A 21797-nucleotide genomic window follows, 5' to 3' on the forward strand; every position below is an offset into this window, starting at 1 on the left:
ACAAAATAATATTAAAAGTAATTCATGTTAATAAAGTAAACCAGATATTTAAAAATTAAAAAGGGACATTTTGAGACGATAATGGTATTTCAGAAAGCTATGAGTCAGAAATTAAACAATCAAACACTGGGAAGGCATGATTTGCATTAGACAATGCTTTTATAAGGGAACATAAGACTGTTCTATATTTTATATAATTAAACAAAATTGCGTTTTAATTTTTGAGATTTTAAATTTATGCTAGATTGTCATTCATTTCTTTTATATTTTAATTAGACTCGTATTGTGTAAACTTTTTCGTCTTTATCACAGAACACCACAATATCCAATATTCCAACAAATACTAATTTTAATTTCTCTCTTTATGCTATTTATCTGATATTTTTATATGATGGAGGAAACCTGAAATTAAATAGTTAGTATAGTAAAACCAAACGGATATTTAGAATTTTTGAATACAAATTTATGGATCCTCATGAGAATTTAAAATACAATGCCATAACACAATCAATCTTTTCCTTATCAAGTTATTTATTTGGCCATTTTAAATTTAGGATACAACGTCGTATTAAAAAGTTTTAATTCCTGGCATCTTTCCTCAAGAACTTCCTCACTGGTTATAAAAGGAACTTTCCTGAAACATTGATTCCTGTTTCACTTTCCCCCCTCTTCTCGGAAAAACTTTCTCGACCGCAGCGCCATCTGTCTTAACAGATTTTCCGCATCTCAGCGGAGCTGTTTTCCACAGAGCAAATAGATGAAATCTGTAGCGCTGAAATGCAAGTCGATGTTTTTGAAAGTTCTCACAAGTTCTGTTGGGGAAATTACTTTCGGTTAAAAATTAATTAATGATCGAGGATCAACAGGAGAAAGTGGAAGTAAAATTATTTTTAGTGTTCGCTTCTTGACGATTCATATTTAACCCATTTTAACTAATAGTTTATAAATATTTTATCTAATAGTTTTATTAGATAAAACCTGAGAATCAAATATTTCGATAAATATATTTTTATTTATAGTCCTAAGCAATTAATTAATTTATTACTTTTACCACATAAATTGTGATTACAATATGTTCCTTTAAGCAGTGGTGCTTTTAAAAATATTTAACGAAATTGGAAATGGTAGTGCAGATTGTAGAAAGAAGTAAAATGATTTAAAAGTAAGAAACACATAAAAGTAATTTTCATAAAACTGCTAGTTCTTTTTATGTTAATTTCAATCTTTTCTTTATTTATTGTTGTAAATACTTGTATAATTAATAGTTGTTAGTGTAAAACTATATATGTATTTAAAACTATTTTACAAATGAGCCCTTAGAAGTACAAAACGAAACAAGTTTTTTAAATAAATAAAATAATTTAATTTATCATATTTGTAGTACATCTGACAACAAGTATGTCATAAATTGAATATTCTTAAGAATTATAATCTTAAATATATGTTTGTTATTTTGCATGCGATATTTTCAGAATGAATATAATGTATAGTTTAATTAGGCATACTTATATAGAATGGACATTGTGAATAATGAAGCACAATTTTAAAAAATAATTTATTTTTCTGAATTTTTTTTTTGAAGTGTAAAATTTAACTCTCAGAAAATAATAAATAAGAGTTTTCTTAGTTTTCAATAAGAATTTTCTTCCTTGATTCAAAATTATGAAATATTCTTTTCGGATTAATTAGCACAAATCAAATTAGTACTCAAATTAGTGCAACAAGCGTTAAACAAATTCAAATTTATTTATTCCGAATATTGCTATATTTTTATAATTGTAAATGTGATTTAAAAATATTTTTACTTAGTTTGTTAGATTGACTAAAATGTTTTTAATTTAAAATAACTGTTTATAAACTCTAATTAAGCAAGGATCCCTTATGAACCCATTAAGGGAAAAATTTTTAAAAGGTATTGCACAATAGTTTTAATTATTGCCCAGCAAAAAATGGAAGTAAACGAATCCTTCATCTACGAAAATATAACAATCGTTATTCCAGAAATAACCATGTTCGAATTTATAACAGAAGGTGCAATATTAACATTCCTTGGGCTTTTGGGAATTTTCGGAAATGTCATTTCATTGATTATTCTATCCAGACCAGAAATGAGATCTTCAGTCAATTGTGGTCTTCAAGGGCTTGCATTCTTTGACACAATTGTTCTTATATCATCGATTACAATGCTTGGACTGCACAAATTAGGATACAAACTGGTCATTTTATATCGCTACACTTTTGAGATGTTCCCCTTTGTGGTCATGGTGGCTTACCCTATAGGCTTGATCGCTCAAACAGGATCAGTATGGACTACTGTAGGTGTAACAGTTGAAAGATATGTTGCAGTATGCCATCCTCTTAAGGCTAGATTTCTTTGTACTTATAGGAGAGCGAGAATCTTTAATTTGCTAATTGTAGTCTTTGCTGTATGTTACAACATACCCAGATTCTGGGAGATAGATGTTACAGAGGTGCTTGATCCAGGTTCTAATTCGAGTGTTTATATGGCAAAACCAAGTGAATTTCGTATGAACAAGCTGTATTATAAAGTTTACTATATATGGTTGTATCTCTTTGTGATGTACTTTATACCTTTCTTAACTCTTGCTGTACTGAATATTTTTATTTGGCGAGCTGTGCAACATGCCAACAAAGACAGACAAAGGCTTACTCGGAGAGAAGAGAAAGAAATCGGGTTGGCCATGATGCTCATTTGTGTGGTTGCTATCTTCTTTGTCTGTAACATTCTTGCCCTGCTGATCAATATATTAGAGTTGTTCGACCTTGTTGTCCCAGCTTTAGTCCGCGTGTCTAATCTTCTGGTGACATTCAACTCATCAATAAACTTTGTCATTTACTGCATATTTGGACAGAAATTTAAAAAAATGTTTTTGCACATGTTCTGTGGTTTCCGGCGCACAAAGAATCAGAGTTTTACAAGTACTTTGCAAGTCACACACACAGAGACTCTTCGCAGTGTTGTTGCACCCTCTACGAGATTCAGATCTTTGACTCCAAATGGTACTTCGGAATCCAGCAGTCTATAGATGTATTCATTTTTCACAGTTTATAATTCAGTGGTACATAGTAAAAATAATCACTCTGCACGGAACACCGAAAATGGTAAGTAACTTTCTAAGTTATTTATTCCAGTAGACCTGATTTTGAGAATTATACTTATTTTAAAGAATTAAGTCCGTACTTATAGTTAATTTTACTATTTATATTTGTGATAAAATATTAAGTTTCTATTTTTGTTATTATGTTGACTAAATTTCAAGAATTTTCCATTTATTTCTTAGTTTATTTTTAGTTTTACTTAATTTTAGGGTATTAAAATGTGATAAAAGGTTATAGGAAATTCTATGCTATTACAATATATGAAATTGTTTATCATTTAGTAAAATTGTATTCTAATTGACCTAGTTCAATTAACTTTATTATTATAATTTTTTTATTAGTTTTTTTCTTTGTTGTCAAAAATTATTATTTTCAAAGCAACTCTAAAACAATTTAATGAACTGCATACCTCCTAAAAGGAAAGTTTGCTAACATTTAAAAAAAGCGTAATAAATAAATAACTAGATTTCAAATAGTTGCTAAACATTTAAAGCTATTTAAAAAACTAATATAGATCTAAACTAAATTTTAAATTCGCTTAGATTGTAAGTTTATATTAACTATCAAATAGGATTCTATATTTATTAGAGAAGGTAGAAATTCCATAAGGAATAAGTAATTTATTTAAATGATTTGATTCATTTGTACAATTTGAACCAAAAAGTCCGAAATTGTATTTTTATATACATTTTAAACTTGGAAAAGAAAGTTTGAAAAATGAATTCATTGAAAAAATTATTATGAATCTATCAATATATATTTTACGTCATATCTAATTTTTGTTTCAGTTTTTCTTAAGACAAAAATTTGGTATACTAGTGTAGTGATTAGTATTCATTGATATGAATGCTAATTTTAACGGTAAATTAGAATTTCGGGAAATAAAGAAGAATGATAGATAAGTAGTCAACAAAGAGTGCATTCTTTTGAAGTGCACGACAGAAATCTCGCAAATAGTAGAAGTTTTATATTATTGGGGAGAATATAACGTCCGCACAGTGCACAAAAATTTGGTATACTAATGTAGTGATTAGTATTCATTGTTATCAATGCTAATTTTAACGGCAAATTAGAATTTCGGGAAATAAAGAAGAATGATAGATAAGTAGTCAACAAAGAGTGCATTCTTTTGAAGTGCATGACAGAAATCTCACAAATAGTAGAAGTTTTATATTATTGGGGAGAATATAACGTACGCACAGTGCCTTATAAATATAAGGGTTAAAAGTATAAGATGAAAAAGTTCGTTTTTCGCTTTTCTATATTGACACCAAAAATTAAAATTTTTCCATTTAAACCTTTTTCTAATGATATTTTAAATATAAACTACAGAAAGATATATTTTCCTAAATTAATCATTTTTAACAGTCTATAAAACTTAAATTTTTTTTTCTATCTTTACTGTTTAGATTTTGACTAGAACTCTAAATGAGTTATATTAGCGGATTTATTTCAATATATCATGCTCATTATATCACACCCTTACTGTTTGTCTTCATTTAATATAACTTAACATAATTAAACATAATTTATCTATCAATTACAGCATTTAATTTGCTCAATTTAATGCCTGCCTTTTCCACTATTTAGAGAGCACCGTATTATGTAAAATTCCGATCTTTTAGATTAAAAAATTAAAAAAAAACTTTATTTTTCATTTAATTCTAAAACTTTTTTCTGGTCCTATATCTTTAACAGCGCCCCAGTTTGTCAATGAGACGCCCCTAGTATATGTTGTAAAAGTCTTTTATTTTTATGTGTGATAGCAAAGTGTATGAAGTTTCTCTTTTTTGAATTCAAAGAATACTGTTGCAAAAACTGAAATTAAATGAAGGAAAATAATAAATTCTGAAAATATGCTTAAGAAAAGTATTAAGTTTGAAAAATTAAATTAGGGTAATGTAAAATATTTTCAGCAACAAATTACATTTCTTGCTATGTTACGATTAATACAAATGTTTAGCCAAGAGTAATGCAAATTAAAAATTATCTTGCAAACTGTTCATATTTTTTTCTCGAAATTATTACGCAAGAAACTAAGGACGCTGGACGTTACAACTTTCTTTTTAGATTTAATGCTTTACTCAAGCCTTACTCGCATAACTTTTAAGTAACAATAGGCAAATCACAAACTTCTCTCCCTGAGATGCTTTTGTATTATTTGGACGGCCACTAATTAAATGTTTAGCTAGCTTTAGTAGATAATGATAGAGTTTTGTCATCGTAAATACGTGTATTTTATCAAAACCGCAAGAAATGGTGCTCACGTCGAATTGTCACTTCAATTAATTGTACTTGCGACCAATTGTTCCTGGAAAGATCTGTGCTCTTGACGGAACGAGCCCGAGACAAGCTGTGCCATCTGTGAATTGTCACCAAGACGAACTGTGCCTGTGGCGAATTGCGCCTTCTACAAACTGTCAGCCTCCGTGAATTGTACAGACGATGAACTGTCGACCCGACGAATTATTCTCTATTAATTTCCCCACGATGGCAAATTGACGAGACACTGTGCATAATTTGCTTTAGTCTCGCAGTGGACTGATAGTAGAGACACGGTTCCCAGTAGAAAACCGAAGTCAAACATCACTGGCAGCGCTCACTAAGCGGGTGGTGACCACTTTGATCAGCTTGCGTAGGGACTGAGGGAATGCGGTGTCGGTCCTAGTTAAACTGTTCTATCGTAAAGTGCTGGAATTCACGTGCAGATCATCGAGCTACCAAAGCAAGGGAGCCATCCCCTCTGTGGAGGATCAAAATTGCGGTATCATGTCTTCGGATCATTCTTAGGGATGTTTCCCAGACCGTCGTCAATAGTCCATTGTGTAACTCTCGAGCAACGTAAATTAAGTACCTAACTACCTACTTGCACAATTTTTATTTTAAAAATAATATATTTTATTTAAAGAAATACATAATTATTATTTTAATAAAAGTCGACTATTTGCAGAATTTAAATAAAAGAATATAGTATCCTTACTTGTAACAAACTAACATCTGGGAAAACAAATTTTTATCGTATTTTTAGTAGCATTTTTAAGTAAAGTTGTTTAATTTATTGTATTGTTTTTTTATCAACAAAATATACAATTTGTCTGGAAATCAGCCTTCAAATCAACATGTGGTTAATATTTTTATAAAACACATTTACAAAAGAAAAAAAAAAAAAAAAGACAGGATTACATTAGTATGCATTCGACCTGTTGTTAGTTTTGTAATTAGAAAGGAAAAAATGCCAAACACATGAAAAAAGTCGGTGAATTACGCAAAACACATAAATTGATTTCGCAGAAGAGCAGAATATTTGAAGTAAAGCCGTCGTTTTAAGTATTCTTAAGTATACATTGCTATTTTTACTTTTTATAAAATTTATTGTCTTTTGAGTAATGTTTCTGATTCGAAATGGGTGTACGGTTTTTAAATTGTCTTATAACATAAATACATAATTGCTGTTGCTTAAATTTACGCTTTTATAACTGTGGCGTTTGTTGAACCAAAATAGGGTGTAAATTAGCTAAAACCTTAATAAGGTGTCATATTAAGGCACATTATTGCATAAAATAAACAGCTCAAACCTCTATTGATGGACTGAAAAATCAGCAGTGTCAAAATTACCAAAATATGATTACATTTACCGTGCTGTTACTCCCATAGAGCCAGGAATGACTCTACGGAAGCAACAGCACCTCAGTAATTGTTATCGAAGCACTTTGGCAATGATTTTAGTAAAATTAGCAATAAAATATAGTTTTATAATAAGTGTTAAAATTTGGTAGCTTTTTCAAGACCAATGAGCAATGTATGAAAAACATTTATTTAGTTATACTTGCATTTTACTTTCCTATTTTTTCTAAATGTGTGGCAATAAAAAGTATAATTTTGAAAACCAGAGTTTCCAACAAACTGATACCTTATGAACGAAAAAAATACCAAGAATTTTTTTTTAAATACCATATATTTAAGTTTTATTAACTAGAACTATGTTTTTTTTTTAATCAGGCATAATATAGTACTAGAATTATATTTTTTTTACTCGAATTTCATACGATAAAATTATTGGCACCTTTCCGTGTCGTTACTTTTTGCCATACTTTTATCCGGAATTTTCTTACAGTGTTAACCACCGCAGAGTAAACTGATTATAAGGCACAGTACCCTTCTTTTTAGTGAAAGATATAGCCATTGAAAACTCATTGTTACCAAATACATATTGAAGCGAATAATACGTCCTGAGTAGAAATCTAGAACTTTTGCTGCGAATCTTTTTTTATGCATTAATTTTACTTTTTAGTGATGTATTTTTTCTAAATGTGCAGGTAATAATATATTTAATATAATCATCTAAAAGTAACATAGATATTTTTACTTCCTGTTATCTTTGTAACTGAACGAGACAGAATTCATTTTCAGCTTGTATTTTTGTATGCGTGTTCAGTTTGTTCAACGTCTTATTCTCAGCTCTTGTCAAATATTTTCGAGTTACGTGTAAAACTCGCTAAACGCGCTTAGCGAGTTTTGCACCTAAGTAATTTAATTGGAAAAATGAAAAGGCATAACTTGTGTAAAGAAAACGAAATAAATCTATATCGAAGATATCTTGCGTTTGAATTCAATCATCAAATTTTTTAAGACTTTTAAGTGATTTTGAAATGTATAAAATATATGTTATATTAAATACAATATAATCACTCTATTGATTAAGCGCGTTTAGCGAGTTTTGCACCTAAATAATTTAATTGAAAAAATAAAAAGGCATCATTTGTGTAAAAAAACTAAATAAATCTATACCGACGCTATCTTGCGTTTAAATTCAATCATCAAATTTTCTAAGACTTTTAAGTGATTTTGAAATGTATAAAATATATTTTTCATTAAATACAATATAATCACTCTATTGATTAAAGTTGCGCGAACAAAAACCTTTCAAAAATTGTTTTGTTAATATAAATGACGTATTAGTACTTTTTAATGTATAAAAACTAAGAAAAGCACTTTAAACCTGATTAAAAAAAGTATAAAAATTAAATATTAATAGTGAAAATAAATTAAAAGAATTGGTTCTCCTATAAATCGTTTTAAGTTCATCAAAAGATTGTATTTATATTATAATTAATATTTTCAATAAATAATAAATTAGCAATGCACTTAAATATGTTTTTTTTTAGATTTTGTCGATTGAATCATAATGAATCTTTACAGACTGTCTTATAAATTAGAGATAATTTAAAAATTTTTTTCAATTGAATTTATAATTTAATTATTAAGAGCCTTTACTTAAGTGGATTATTTCATGCAAATTTTAATACAATTTGATATAATTGCATCTACTAAAAATGAAACTAACGAGATTAGTTTTAATTTTAAAAAGTCATTAGTTTTGCAGGAGGATTCATAGTTAAATATTCATGTTATCCGGCAATTCTTGAAATCTATTGTCTTTCCTTTTTTTCCATTTAAGCACGCTGATTTGTTGACAATCTAGAATTAATGAATATCAAATATAATATTAATAATCATCTTTTATAATGAAAAAATCACGCATTTATTTATTTCTCCGTGAATAATTAAATGTTTCTAATTTCTCCTAACTTAAATTTTTCTATTCGATCAACATCAAATTGAATTACAGAGATGATAGAAAGAAATTTAAAAATTAACTGTATCAACATTCATCTTAAAATCTATGTATGTGATATTTAAGTTTAAAAAATATGTAAACTTTAAATGAAAATTATTCAAGGTGAAAAAATATCTGGTAAAATTACCGTATTGTACGGTAATGACTTTTCAGGTTAAAAAAATTAATTCTGGTAATAAAACCGAAAGATGCGGTATTCCATATACTCTTTAGCAAGATATTCACTTGGTAATTTTTCGGTAACGGTTTACCAGAGATTCTGGTATTCAAAATTATAGTTTTTATTACCAAACATTTAGTAAAATGTACATAACTTAAAAGTATGCTTGACCAAGGAAATTATTTTTATGACATGCTTTAAATACCAGGATAAAATTACAAACTTTTGCTACATTTACCAAACTTAATCGCATGTTATAAAATTTTATTTTACCAATAATTTTACCAAAATCATTACTTAAGTACTTCGGCAAAGATCACCTATATGCTTGGAGTTCCAATAGAGCCAGAAACATGGTAACTTTACCATATTCTGGTAGTTTTGACCACAATTATTTTCTCAATGTCCGCTTTACAAATTTCAAATAGATTTTCTTTTTCAAATTCAACACCTTACGTTATCGATAAACAAGTGCATGAGCATAAATAGTAAATGCAAACAAATGTTAAATCTTCAATGTAATTTACTGTCTTTATTGCTATTACTCTTTATTGCCATCCCCATTACAATGACCCTTCCCTTATTACGATTGAGGGATAAAGTACTGTTCGTTATTTCATAGAAGTAATTTTGCTCTCCTGTCTTTACGGAAACATTTATTTCAATATATCAACAAAACTTCCGTAATTTTATTTCAAAAAAAGTTTCGAAAAAATATTTCAAAATTTTTTTCTTTGAAGATGCCACTCAATAAATACAAATCACTTTGTTCCCATTTGACTGAGAGAAGATTGACATGACCCCTTAAATTCTCATACTGAGTTCTAAGTAGTCGTTATTTATGGTCATTTATAATCTGTTAAATTTTCTTTTTTTAAAAAAAGAAGCAATAAAATATTTCTATAATACTTATTTTGTTTGAAAATTGTTTTAAAATTTTTTTTTGTTGAAATGTCAGACTTGTGTTTGGTTTATTTTCGAGTTTAAACATGAAATTCGCAGTAATCTTGACGTACGTCATTCATCGGAAATGGCAGCTCCCGAACCAGCATAGTATTTTTAAAGCATATTTCCCCCATCAGCCTATTAAGTATTATTTTATTAGTATGTTTATACTCATATACTAATCTTAAAAAAGAGTCTTTATTTTTCGGTTAGTTACCAAATTCTTATTATTACATAGATTTGCTAAAATTGTTTAATTATTTTTTACCTATTTTTTAATATTTACGGCAGTTTTATGCTCTCATGTTATAGCGACCTCAACAAGTTAAAACAAGCGCAGACTGTTTTTATTCTAAACAGACAGGAATGTTTTGTTTAATTTCTGTAGCTTACCATAATCAAGTAGCAGTAAATTTAAAACTTATCAATTTTAAAAAGAAATTCTGATTTTTTTGCAATAATATTTTAATGAAATAATTTTTAAAAAAACTAACCAAAATGTCAAATAAATAATGGTATGTTGTTTGGATACAAATAATGACAGATTCAAAATTCAAACTCTCGAAACCCCAGAATTTCGAGAGTTTGACTGCGGATCACCATTTGGGAACTGCTACCTATGCATAAGCATCGCATAAAAACAATTTATTCGGTTAAATTTAGTTTTCAGTTTTGTATTTTTTACAAAATGCGGGGGGGGGGGTATCAATAGCTATAATCTTGAAAACCAGAAATTTTGGTAAACCGTTACCGCCTATTATACGGAAAAAATACCAAAAAAATGGCTTAAATACCATATATTTCGGTTTTATTAACCAGTTTTATGTGTGTTTTCTTTTTATTAACTGAAGTGCTGTGGGGTACAACCATACAGTGGGAGAATTTTTCTAGAATCATTTTTTTCCGTGCATAAACCTGAGTGAGTAGATTCTGAGTGATGGATAATAGTATTAAAATATGTCATTTTTCACACACACACAATTAGATGGTTCATAATTTATTCACACACCGAAATTCATTTTGGGTTACAGATATAAAAACAGAAAAAATTTGATGTTGCTTGTTTATTACTTGTTATTTAACTAAATATTTATGTTTTGATAAATTTGAAAACATTATAACACACGAAAATTTCTGGTTTATGAATTCTGCTTTCTGTTTTAATGCCGATTTTTAGTATTATCTTTCTTTTCGAGGTAGAATCTAATTTCATACCTGATTGATGCTTCAGATGAGTATGTCAGATGTAATTTAGATATTTACAGGTAACAAAATATAACCCATACATCCTGAATAATACACTAAACGCTTTCATAACTAGTTAAGATCCAACATAATTTATGTAATGTAAACATTTCTGACTGTTACGAAACGGCGAAAAAAGAATTCTGGTAAAATTACCGTTCTGTACTCTAAAGACGTTTCTGGTATAAAAAAAAATGGTATAAAATAATCTGGTCGATAAAACCAAATTATGCGGTTTTTCCGTTATTTTAGTAATCTTCCCATTCATATGAATATATTTGTTTATACTTCCCTAATTTTAACCAAAAGATAAACAAATTTAATTTTGTGATGCTTGAAATAAGTTTTATTGAAATTTTTATTTTAAGCAGAGCAAAAATATTATCACTGTCGACTTTTAATTATAATTTTTTTTAACCTTCACTGGTTTATATATCTCATTTTAATTTTTTTCAACTCCACTTTAATGTAGAATCATTTCAATAGTGAAACTTTTGTATAGTTATTGAGAAAATATTTTGCCTTTAAAAACTTTTATTTTATAAATAGTTCTGAATGGAATAATATGCTTCTTATTAAGCTATGTTTTGAATAGTATTAAATGCCTCGTGTTTATCATACTCTGCAAAAATTTATTGGGAAATCACTAGAAGAAATACAATATTAAACGAGAAAATGCAAATCAAATTAAGCACGTTATCTACATATAATGTGATAACTTAAAATGATGAAAGTAAAAGTAAATTCTGCAGAAATTTAATATATAAATAATAGCGAAATAAAACATAACATATATTTTACTCTTAAGTTATTAGGAAAAAGTGCAAAGATACATTTAAATGAAATTCAAAATCAATCGTAATAAGAATAAAACACAAATACAAGAAAATTTATTGTAAAACGAGAAAAAGTGCGTTTATTTTACATATAATCACCTAAAACATTAAAAGCAAAAGAAAATGAAAAGTTAAAGCTTCAAAAATATAAAGCAGAAACAGTAACAAACAAGCAACTAAGAAATTTTCCATTCAATAAAAAATTAAACAACAAAAAAATGAGAAATATCATTATGGATACTACTTCTTCGTGCTGAGTTTGTTAAATATGAGGCATTACTAATAGACCGAAATATTTGTTAGTTTATTGGAACTATAATTTAACAAAAACTTCATGATTCGTCCTTTTAATAATGAAATAATCTTTCTCATTATTTACGCTTCAGCTTCCCCATAAAATATTCTCAACAACGATTCGTATACAAGGCACTGTGTTAGTTAAAATGGCGACCAGCATCCACCAAGCAGCACGCACCATAGGCGAGAAACAACATAAGCTAAGGCCCATGGGATACGAAAAAACCAATCCGAAGATCGTTTGAGCTCATGATTGGAACTCTAGTCTCTTAAATCGTGGAACTATATGGTTCCAAAAACTGTGTTGAGAATACAGATCCGGTAAATCGATCTTCGTTCCAAAAAAATATCTCACTCTCTAGACCTAGAGATTATGAAAGAAATTAGAATGTGGAATCAAATGAGAGCCTTTCCAATTTAATTCCTTCCATTTTTGCTTGATGCACATCCAATTTTTTTCCATACCAAAAGCATGAAAGACTTCCTTATATTTCTTTAAACAACTGGGATTTGCAAAAAAAAATAATGTTGCACATATGAATGAGATTGAAATAAGAATTTTTTTTATAGAATCCTCTTACTTTTTCTTAATTTTTATTTATTTATTTTTTTACATATGTGCTTTTATCAATGCGTTGGCCATAATGTTTTGGCACCACGCTGCTACAAAATTTTAACTACTAGTTAGATTAATGAGCTCACCTCTTCATTTCAGATTTTTTTTAATTGAATCTATGAAGTTCTTTGCAATAATTTCATCATGGTTATTTGTTTCATTTTAGATCTTAGAATTGCTTAGATTCTTTTTCTTCAAGGACAGCTTATATTAATGAAGACAAATGTACATTTCGCAAAGTAAATTAGGATTTATTTGAAATATTTCACTTTCACTGCATTTTTTTTGCACTTTAATTTATCTCTATGTTTAATAAGATGCATATTTTTCTGAACTACTGGCACCATTTAAGTTAAAGACTGAATTCCGAAAAGCGTTATTAATGTAGATTCATTTATTTTCTCTGTTTATGAAAGAACTTTTTATATGACAGAATGAAATAAACATCAGCGTACAAAAATATAAAAATATCACAGAAATGATTTTTACATATAATATAATGAAAATCAACGAAAAAGTATACAAAATAGTTTAGAAAATTTTATATTTCTAAATAAATGCACAATATGGAATAATTTCGAAACACCAACATAACATCACGCAAATCTATCTTAGTTCTATAATTGTTTAAATGAATGAAGCTAAAAAAAACTTTAATTTAGAACTAATCACAATCAGAAAAATACCACGCGGTTAGAGAAGTGCCATTTAAAATATAAAAATCATTCATAATATAATCTTTCAGAAATGAACAAAAATATTACAGAGGCACTAACCGAAGCATGTCAACTAAATAAATCTACTGTATCAACTAACCGATACATTTAATTGACGCTAGAGGGTGCAGCGCCCGTATGTCTAGAAGAAACTTATAAAAAAGCGTCATGATGACGTCAGAGTAAATTGCCTTTAAGTATTATAATTCATGATCTGAGCATTAGATTCGTTCACTTGAACTTAATTTGTCATTAACTATTCAAGTTAAGCTTCATTTTTTCATGTTCACTGAACTATAAATATAGTAATATAAAAAAGAGAAAATGCAAATCAACTTTTAAGAGATATATAACTAAAAGTTTTCATAGTCCTCCTTGTCAGAAGAAAAATAAAGCTTTCAGATAATTAGACATTTATAAAAAGTAACCAATCTTCATAATCAATGTATTGAAATTAATTGAATTTAATTAGCGTCGTTTCAGTATATGATTTAAAGCACCGTTGTCTCATTTTTAAAATTTCCAGTCTTATTTAAACTCTAAAAAGAGCTTGTTATTAATCAAATTTTAATGAGATATTTCTAAGCATTGTTTGAAGAATAAATAAAGTATGAGAACCTATGAACTGTACATTAATTAAAGTATATTTAATGATATGTATTAATTAACCTAGTTTTTCTTTAGCAGAGACATTATACAAGTTTTTAGTCTACTTCAGTTACTTCAATTTTAAATATCAAGGAGACGTTGCATTTAAATGAATATAATTGCCATTATGTTCTTTCTGACTAAAAATGTATTAATTTGATTGAAAATTTGTTTAGATTGTTTCATATAATAAAATTTCTAAAAACTTAAAATATATATTTTAAACAAAATTTAAAGCTTCAAGCTCAAATTAGTGTATATTCAACAACTAATAGAGTAGAGTGTAAAATGTTTGCGTAAAGCTTTTTTCTCAACTCACGCGAATATTAACAGCATAAATCAGCTGTCAATGTTAATCCTGTTAATTAGTGTTAAGACAAGAACATATGGTGAGATTTAAAAAAAATAACATAATTAGCAACTTTTCAAGTCTTACAACATATTAACGACAACCAGTGTACTTACAATGATAATACGTTCTATTATTGAAGAAAATATGCAAAGGAAATTAAATTACATACCAAAAATTTTTTCAAGTTCTTCAACTTGACTGCCATGCCCGCACTATCGTGAAAATAAGCATGGTGAGTAAGTAAGATGTGTTCACATGAAATTGCTTGCTAGTATCATAAATAAATTAAGTACTTGTAAATTTCAGAATCATTAATAGAACCAAGTTCTATAAATTTAGCACTCGAATCATTTTTCCAAGTATCATTTGAACAAAAGAAGATCTTTCAGATGATTTTATCTAAGAAAATAGAAAATACAAGCTTTGGAATTAAATAGTTTCAGCATTGTTGTAGAGATGCAATACACGAAAGCTGAATAACTTTTCTCATCATCAACCATGTTTAGTTACTTGGAATTTTGATTTCTTAACAAGTGAGTTGCGATTTTGGTTCTCACAAATGACATCTTATCATTTACTCCAGAACTGTTCCAGAGAATATTCAGTCCGTAGAACACACAATCCAAACTATCGACAGAACATGCGTGGAAAATGATATCATTACAACTTCTACATTATTGATGTCCCGCAGTGGACTGATCGTTTAGACACGGCTCCCACCAGATCACCGAAGTCAAGCATCACTGGCTGCGGTCAGTGTGCGGGTGGGTGACCACTTGGATCAGTTTGCTTAGGAACCGAGGGTGTGCGGTATTGGTCCTCGTTAAACTGTTCTACCGTAAAGTGCTCGATTTCGAGTGCAGGTTGTCGGGCTACCGAAGCGGGGGTGCCATCCCCTCTGCAGAGGATCAAAATTGTGATGGCATGCCGTCGGATCATCCTCAGGGATGTTTCCCACACCGTCGCCAATAGCCCATTGTGCAGCTCTACTGCGACGTAAATGAACAACAACAACATTATTATACATTATTGGTAGCATAAGTGGTACACGATGTGATAACACTGGTGGTCACAGTGATGATAAGTAAACATTGCTCTGACGAATCTCTTTTGTGCACGTTTGCAAATAATTAGTTGTTATTATTATTCTAGCTCTTATAGCAATTATTATCTGCTCAGTGCTGATGAAAAGTAATAAAATTTTCGTCTGTAAAAATTAGCGCTAGGATAGCAAAGTACTTTTTCACAAACTATTTGTCCATACCAAGAATTAGAGTGCACGAACGAAACTTCTGCATGCAAAATATGTGATTGTAGAATAATAAAACAGAAATATGTAAAATTAATATTTAGTGGATATAATACTAATATTTTTTTACAAACTGGAAAATATTTTAATGTTAATGTAGTATTCTTCTAATTTTAGCAAAAAATATTTCAGAGGATATAGAATGGCACACAAAATAAAAAAAAAATGCTAACTGAAGAAAGTAAAAGAAAATGGACAAACACTACAAGAATCGATTTTTCTATCCATGATCCTCTTTAACGATGGTTCTTTGCATGCTATAAATATTCGAAAAAGTATTTGACACGAGTAATAAATTTTAAATTTAAGTGGTATGTTGCGTAAGCGATTTATCAAAATAAAAATTCTGTCGAGTTACCTTACCAAACTCATACATAAAATATATTTGGCAACCAACGTCCTTGTAGAGAGTTAAAAGAAAATACTGGGAGAGGATTTACATTGTGGTGGTGTATAAATATACATACATGAAAATATGTTATTTCTTTAAACCTTAAACTAACAAATTATAAATTTTATTTAAATTTGACACGGAGAAAAAAATTATGGTAAAATTGCCCTACTATATGGCAACGACATTTAATTCTGCTTAATGAAAGCAAAATTTACTATAATTAATCCATTTATTTGGTTATTTTTCCGATCATATGAAGTTTACCAGAAATTCTTGTTTTCAGAATTATTGTTTTTATTTTTACACATTTTTTAAAAAAATGCAAAATTTAATCTAAAATTTAACCGAATTTTTATATCAAGCACTTAAACGTCATGATAAAATTATCAAATTTCATCACACATTGTAAAAATATATTTTATTTTTAAACTAAAAACAATCATTATCGAAGCTCTTCCGTAAAAATTACAGAGGTTTCGGTGCTCCCAAAGAGCCAGAAACATGGTAAATGTTACAATATTCTGATATGGTTAACCATGCTTTATTTCGCAGTGTATAAAGAATAATAAGATTGCAATATAATAACTCAAGAATCATGGATCATTCAATAATAAATGCAGTTTTATTTAGTGATATTATTCTAGTAAAGTATTTATGTTTAAGCATTTAATTTAGGAACTACGAAGTATTTCCATTTATAACTAATTTAATTAACTGTTATTCATTTCTTTTGTTTTATTCCAGAATTATATATATCAAGAAATATTTAAGTATAGTATTTTTTACGTCTAGAATTATTAAGTTTTCGAAATATATAGACTAACAAAATATTGAGTTTCGTTAAATGAATTATATTTTTTATTTTGGACTGTAAAAATAAACATTTGTAATAATTTTATAAAGAGTTAACGCAACTATTAAAATTAGCATTTGCACACATTAGCATAAATTTCACAGTAAAATATAGTTTCTCAGTTATCTTGTTAAATTTTCGCAAAATTAGTGTAATTTCTCATGCTTTTGTGTATTGATTCATAATAATCAAGAGAACTTGATTTCAGTTAAAAGAACTTAACAGTTGAAAATAATAAGGGAAATGACTATTAATTGCATTGTTTTTAATATACTTACACTGAGAAAAAAGTATGGTAAAGACTACCAGAATATTGAACAATTTACCGTGTTTCTGGCTCTATAAAAACACCAAAAAGCTTGGCAATTTTTATCGAAGTGCATTAGTAATGATTTTGGTAAAATTAACAATAAAAAATAGTTTTGTAATAAGAGATACAATTTGGTAAATGTGGTAAACTATGGTAATGACATCATGATTCCTTCGAGCATGGCATAAAAACCATTCATTTGGTTAAATTTACTTGATGAGTTTTTTTTTTTCATTTAACGTGTGGTAAATATTGCTATAATTTTAAAACCAGAAATTCCGATATACCGTTATCATTAAAACAGAAAAACTACAAAATGAATAGTTAAAAAAATACCGTATATTTTGGTTTTATTACCCAGAATCTTATTTCTTTTACCAGAAATGTCTTCACCATAGAGTTCGGTAATTTTATCAGATTTTTTTATACGTGTATAACGTATTGTATTAAAATATAATACTATTCTTCTTATTTTGTTATTAGCTGAGCTGTAGTTGTATTTTAATATTCTGCTTCAATTTAAAAAAATTTAATAAATTTTTGTCCAAGTAATGAGTTTGACTAATTTTGTCAAACACACTGGTTGCAACTGGCCACACTGGTTGTAACTTTAAAACAAATTTATATGTTTATCAACAAAATTCGCTAAAATTAATTGTATGATAAATAAATTACAATATATTTGTTAATTTGAGCATATATTTAATTTAATTTTTGTGAACTCATTCTAATAATAATCAATTCTTGTAGAAAAACATACAAAATAATATTTGAAATGTTTAGGGGATCTCAGACAAGTGCGGGCCCTCAGGTCTTACGACAAATTTGGCCTGGTTCAATTAATTACTTAAGTGAGCGCGAAAACGAACTGCATAAAAATAAATTGGATATTTCAAGGTAATAAAAAAATTAAAGTTCAGGGGGAAAGAACGGTTTATATCCATTTTCAATAAAATGACATTTGGATTGCGATCTGTCGCATTTTGAGAATAACTTAGTTTTGACAAGTGCCGAACGGCATGTGTAGGGATCAGGGAACTCGCCTTGCATCAGAAAGGTCATGGGATCGAGTCACGGGTAAGGCATGGATGTTCTTCCCTTCTCTATACTCTCTGTCCTTACTGTGGGAACAACGTCGGCCCACTTAATATGGTGCCCCTAAAGGAGTGGCCAACAAATATGCCCCCCAAATGCAAGTATGACAAAAAGGTCATTCTCCTGGAGGGCTTAGAGAAAAAAAGTTTTGACAGATCAATTAGGTGGACGAACGGTTCTCCCTAAGAGTTATGATGCAGTGAAACTGAATCGTGCTGTGAAAATGTGCTTGAAAAAAATAATAAACTTTTCCTGTCCACCCATGAACAAGAAGAGCAAGGAAAAGTATAGTGAGAAGCTGACGAGAATATTAGTGAAGTATTGATAAGGGAGGACTGTGGAGGAAAAACTGTATTTGTCCAACCCAAATTTTTAAATTTTATTTTTCTCAACTTCAAAAATTATAAAATTTATTGCGAAACTTCAAAGGAAATTAAAAAAAAATGATTGTACAGTCGAGGATATTTTTATTTTTGCGACATCAATCCTGAAAATTGATCCCGAATGCTTGTTACTGAAGATTTTCAAGCCACCAAAATCGCATTTCTCAGAAACATCTTTCATAGAATTAAACCGTTTTCTTCCTTGTTTTTCAGTTATCTTGTTAAATTTACACAAAATTAGTGTAATTTATCATCCTTTTGTGTATTGATTGATAATATCTAGGAAAATAGCTATATTATCGACATAAACTTTGATCTTTTCGAACGTAAACTAAATGTTCAGTACTTATAGAACATTCTTTTCGATCTAAGGTCATGGATGGTTCGTTTGCTTTGAAAGATAAATGAATGATGATGTTTTAGCGTAATCTGTCAAAATAATTTACTAATACTTCATGTTCTCAGTTTTAAGATAATTGAATATTTTTAATATTCTTTCATATATTGAATTTTTAATTTAATTTTTTTTCCACTTGGTTTGATAATTAAAAACTTCCTCGCGAATTAAAAAAAAAAACTATTCAACTATGCAGTATTTTTTCTTTTCTTAAAAAGTATAAGGAGAATTCATTTACGGCGAAAGAAGACGACTCGGTTGTTCATGAAAAAGAATTTATGAACTTTCATGCGTGATGATTATTTAGGAGCGTTGGTTTAAAAAAAGCGAAGACTTCTTGAGAAAAAAAAGGAATTAAATTGAAAAAAAAAATCATTTCAATTTTTTAAATGTAAATGAAAATGCATATCGTAGAATAATGATAACACGCAAATTCATTTTAAAAATATTTCGACTGAAATTCAATTCTTTAAATAAGACAAAAAAACAAATTATTTAATTTAAACGCACAAAATAATGAGTTTTAATTGCTTTAAATAATTGAAACATAATAAATTATACTATCTTTATGAGAGCCATGTCAGCACAGGGGATAGAGCTTTCGCCTTTCAATGAGGTGAACCTGGTTCGAATTCCATCCATGACTGGTCTATACGAATTCCGCATCCGACTTGCACGGACCAGAGTGCTGACCTAAAATATTCTCAGTGGTAGACGAATCACGTGTTAGAGCCCCTTTACCGTCAGTCTAACCGTGGGAGGTTTATGTGGTTTTCCTCTCCATGCAATGCAAATGAGTGTTAGTTCTATGTAAAAGTCTTCAACGAAGGCAAATTTCTCCTGATACTTAACCCAGTAGTTCCATTGTCTTTTGGAATGGGTTCGAAAATACAAGGATACGGATTTGAGCATTGATAGCCATAAACCCAAAATTGTTTTTGGTGTTCGGTGACTGTTATAAAATAAAATATCTTTACGAGAACCGTGGTGGCTCAGGGATAGAGCGTTCACTTCCCAATGAGATGAACCTAGTTCGAATCCCAGCGATGGCTGATTGAAACGAATTCTGCTCCCGTTCGCACGACCACAGTTATAGAGAAAAATACACGGATCATGGATTAGAATCCCCTTGCCGTTAAGCTATCTGTGGGAGATTTTCGTAGTTTTCCTCCCCATGTAGCACGAAAGTGATTAGTTCCATCACAAAATGTCTTTTGGGTTGTGTTCAAAATTACAAGGAAACTGAATTGAATATTGATATTTGTAAACTCAGGATGGAATCCGCTGTATAACGCTGTGTAAGCAAAATAAAATGGAATCGTTTCAAAAAAAATTATAAATATGGTAAAAATATACGTTTTTAGTCAAATTCATAGCAAATATATGACTGATTGGGAATAAGTGGTTTAAATATTGATGCATATTTATTTTCTATTTCAAATTTGAAAATGATGCAAGTTTCTTTAATCATTTTGTGGCATTTTTATCATTTTGTGGCATTTTGTGGCACTACATCATTTTGTGGCATTTTTATTTACTTGAATCCCGCTTTCCTGTATTTGAAGAACCTAGAAATTAAAATTTCGTATTTCAAACTACATACAAAAAAATAATAATAATAATCGTATTATGGCACTGTTGAAATCAATATTTTAATAACCTATAAAATATTTACTGAAATCACTCAATTTATTGTACAAAAATTATTCCATGATCTGTTTTAAAATAAATACCTACAAATATATGAAAGTTGTCGAAAAATTTTATTTGTCTATTGTTCCATTTACACTGTATTATAGAGTTATTAAAATACAGGAAATCTGTACTGCAATCTAAAATATAAAACCTTAATTATTTACGATTTAACATTCTTTTTAAGCAATATTTTTGACAATATTTATTTTATAAGCAATTTTTTTGACAATATTTATTTTATAAGCAATATTTCAGAAAAAAACGTGAAATTTTGCTTTTCCCCTCATGATTCATAGAGAAATCTGAAAGCTCTTTCTCTATTTTTTATTGGTTTTCAAACCATTATTTTTATGTAACGAAATGATGCAGACCTTAGTATGCTCATGTATTAACTAGACTTCCCGAATTTAAATAAAGGATGTAATGTAGCATTAAAATAAAGATCGAACAAGGTATGAAATATTGCAGTTGAGGCACTCGGGTGGTACTCATTATGCCAGTAATTTTTACCGTAAAACTTTTCAGAACAAGAAACTTGATGTAAAGTAAATTTTACAGTAATGTTTACTGCAAAATCACTAAACTGTAATTAGATTAACATTGCTGTAAAAATTACGGTATCACATTTTACGGTAAAAATGACTACTGCCGCAAAAATAAAAATACTGCAGTCAGAGTGATCCGGAAATTTTTACAGTGTATATCTTATTGAACTTATTTATAATTAATAAAATAAACAAAGTTAGTTTTTTCTTTACAATTGTATGTCTCCCAAGGTAATCCGTTTT

At 28.8% G+C, this 21797-nt stretch overlaps 1 protein-coding gene across 1 annotated transcript in view; it reads left to right on the top strand.

Annotated features, from left to right (window-relative positions):
* The first annotated feature begins 753 nt into the window (after positions 1 to 753).
* The window catches only part of LOC107456153 (FMRFamide receptor-like), a 28898-nt gene continuing 7854 nt past the window's right edge, over positions 754 to 21797 (top strand). The window contains exon 1 of the mRNA XM_016073937.3: positions 754 to 3123. Coding sequence (XP_015929423.1) covers positions 1950 to 3047 — 1098 coding nt within the window. The 5' untranslated portion in view covers positions 754 to 1949 and the 3' untranslated portion in view covers positions 3048 to 3123. The remainder of the gene's footprint in view (positions 3124 to 21797) is intronic.

The sequence above is a fragment of the Parasteatoda tepidariorum genome, chromosome 10 (genome assembly GCF_043381705.1).
Source record: "Parasteatoda tepidariorum isolate YZ-2023 chromosome 10, CAS_Ptep_4.0, whole genome shotgun sequence".
Classification (NCBI taxonomy): Eukaryota; Metazoa; Arthropoda; class Arachnida; order Araneae; family Theridiidae; genus Parasteatoda; species Parasteatoda tepidariorum.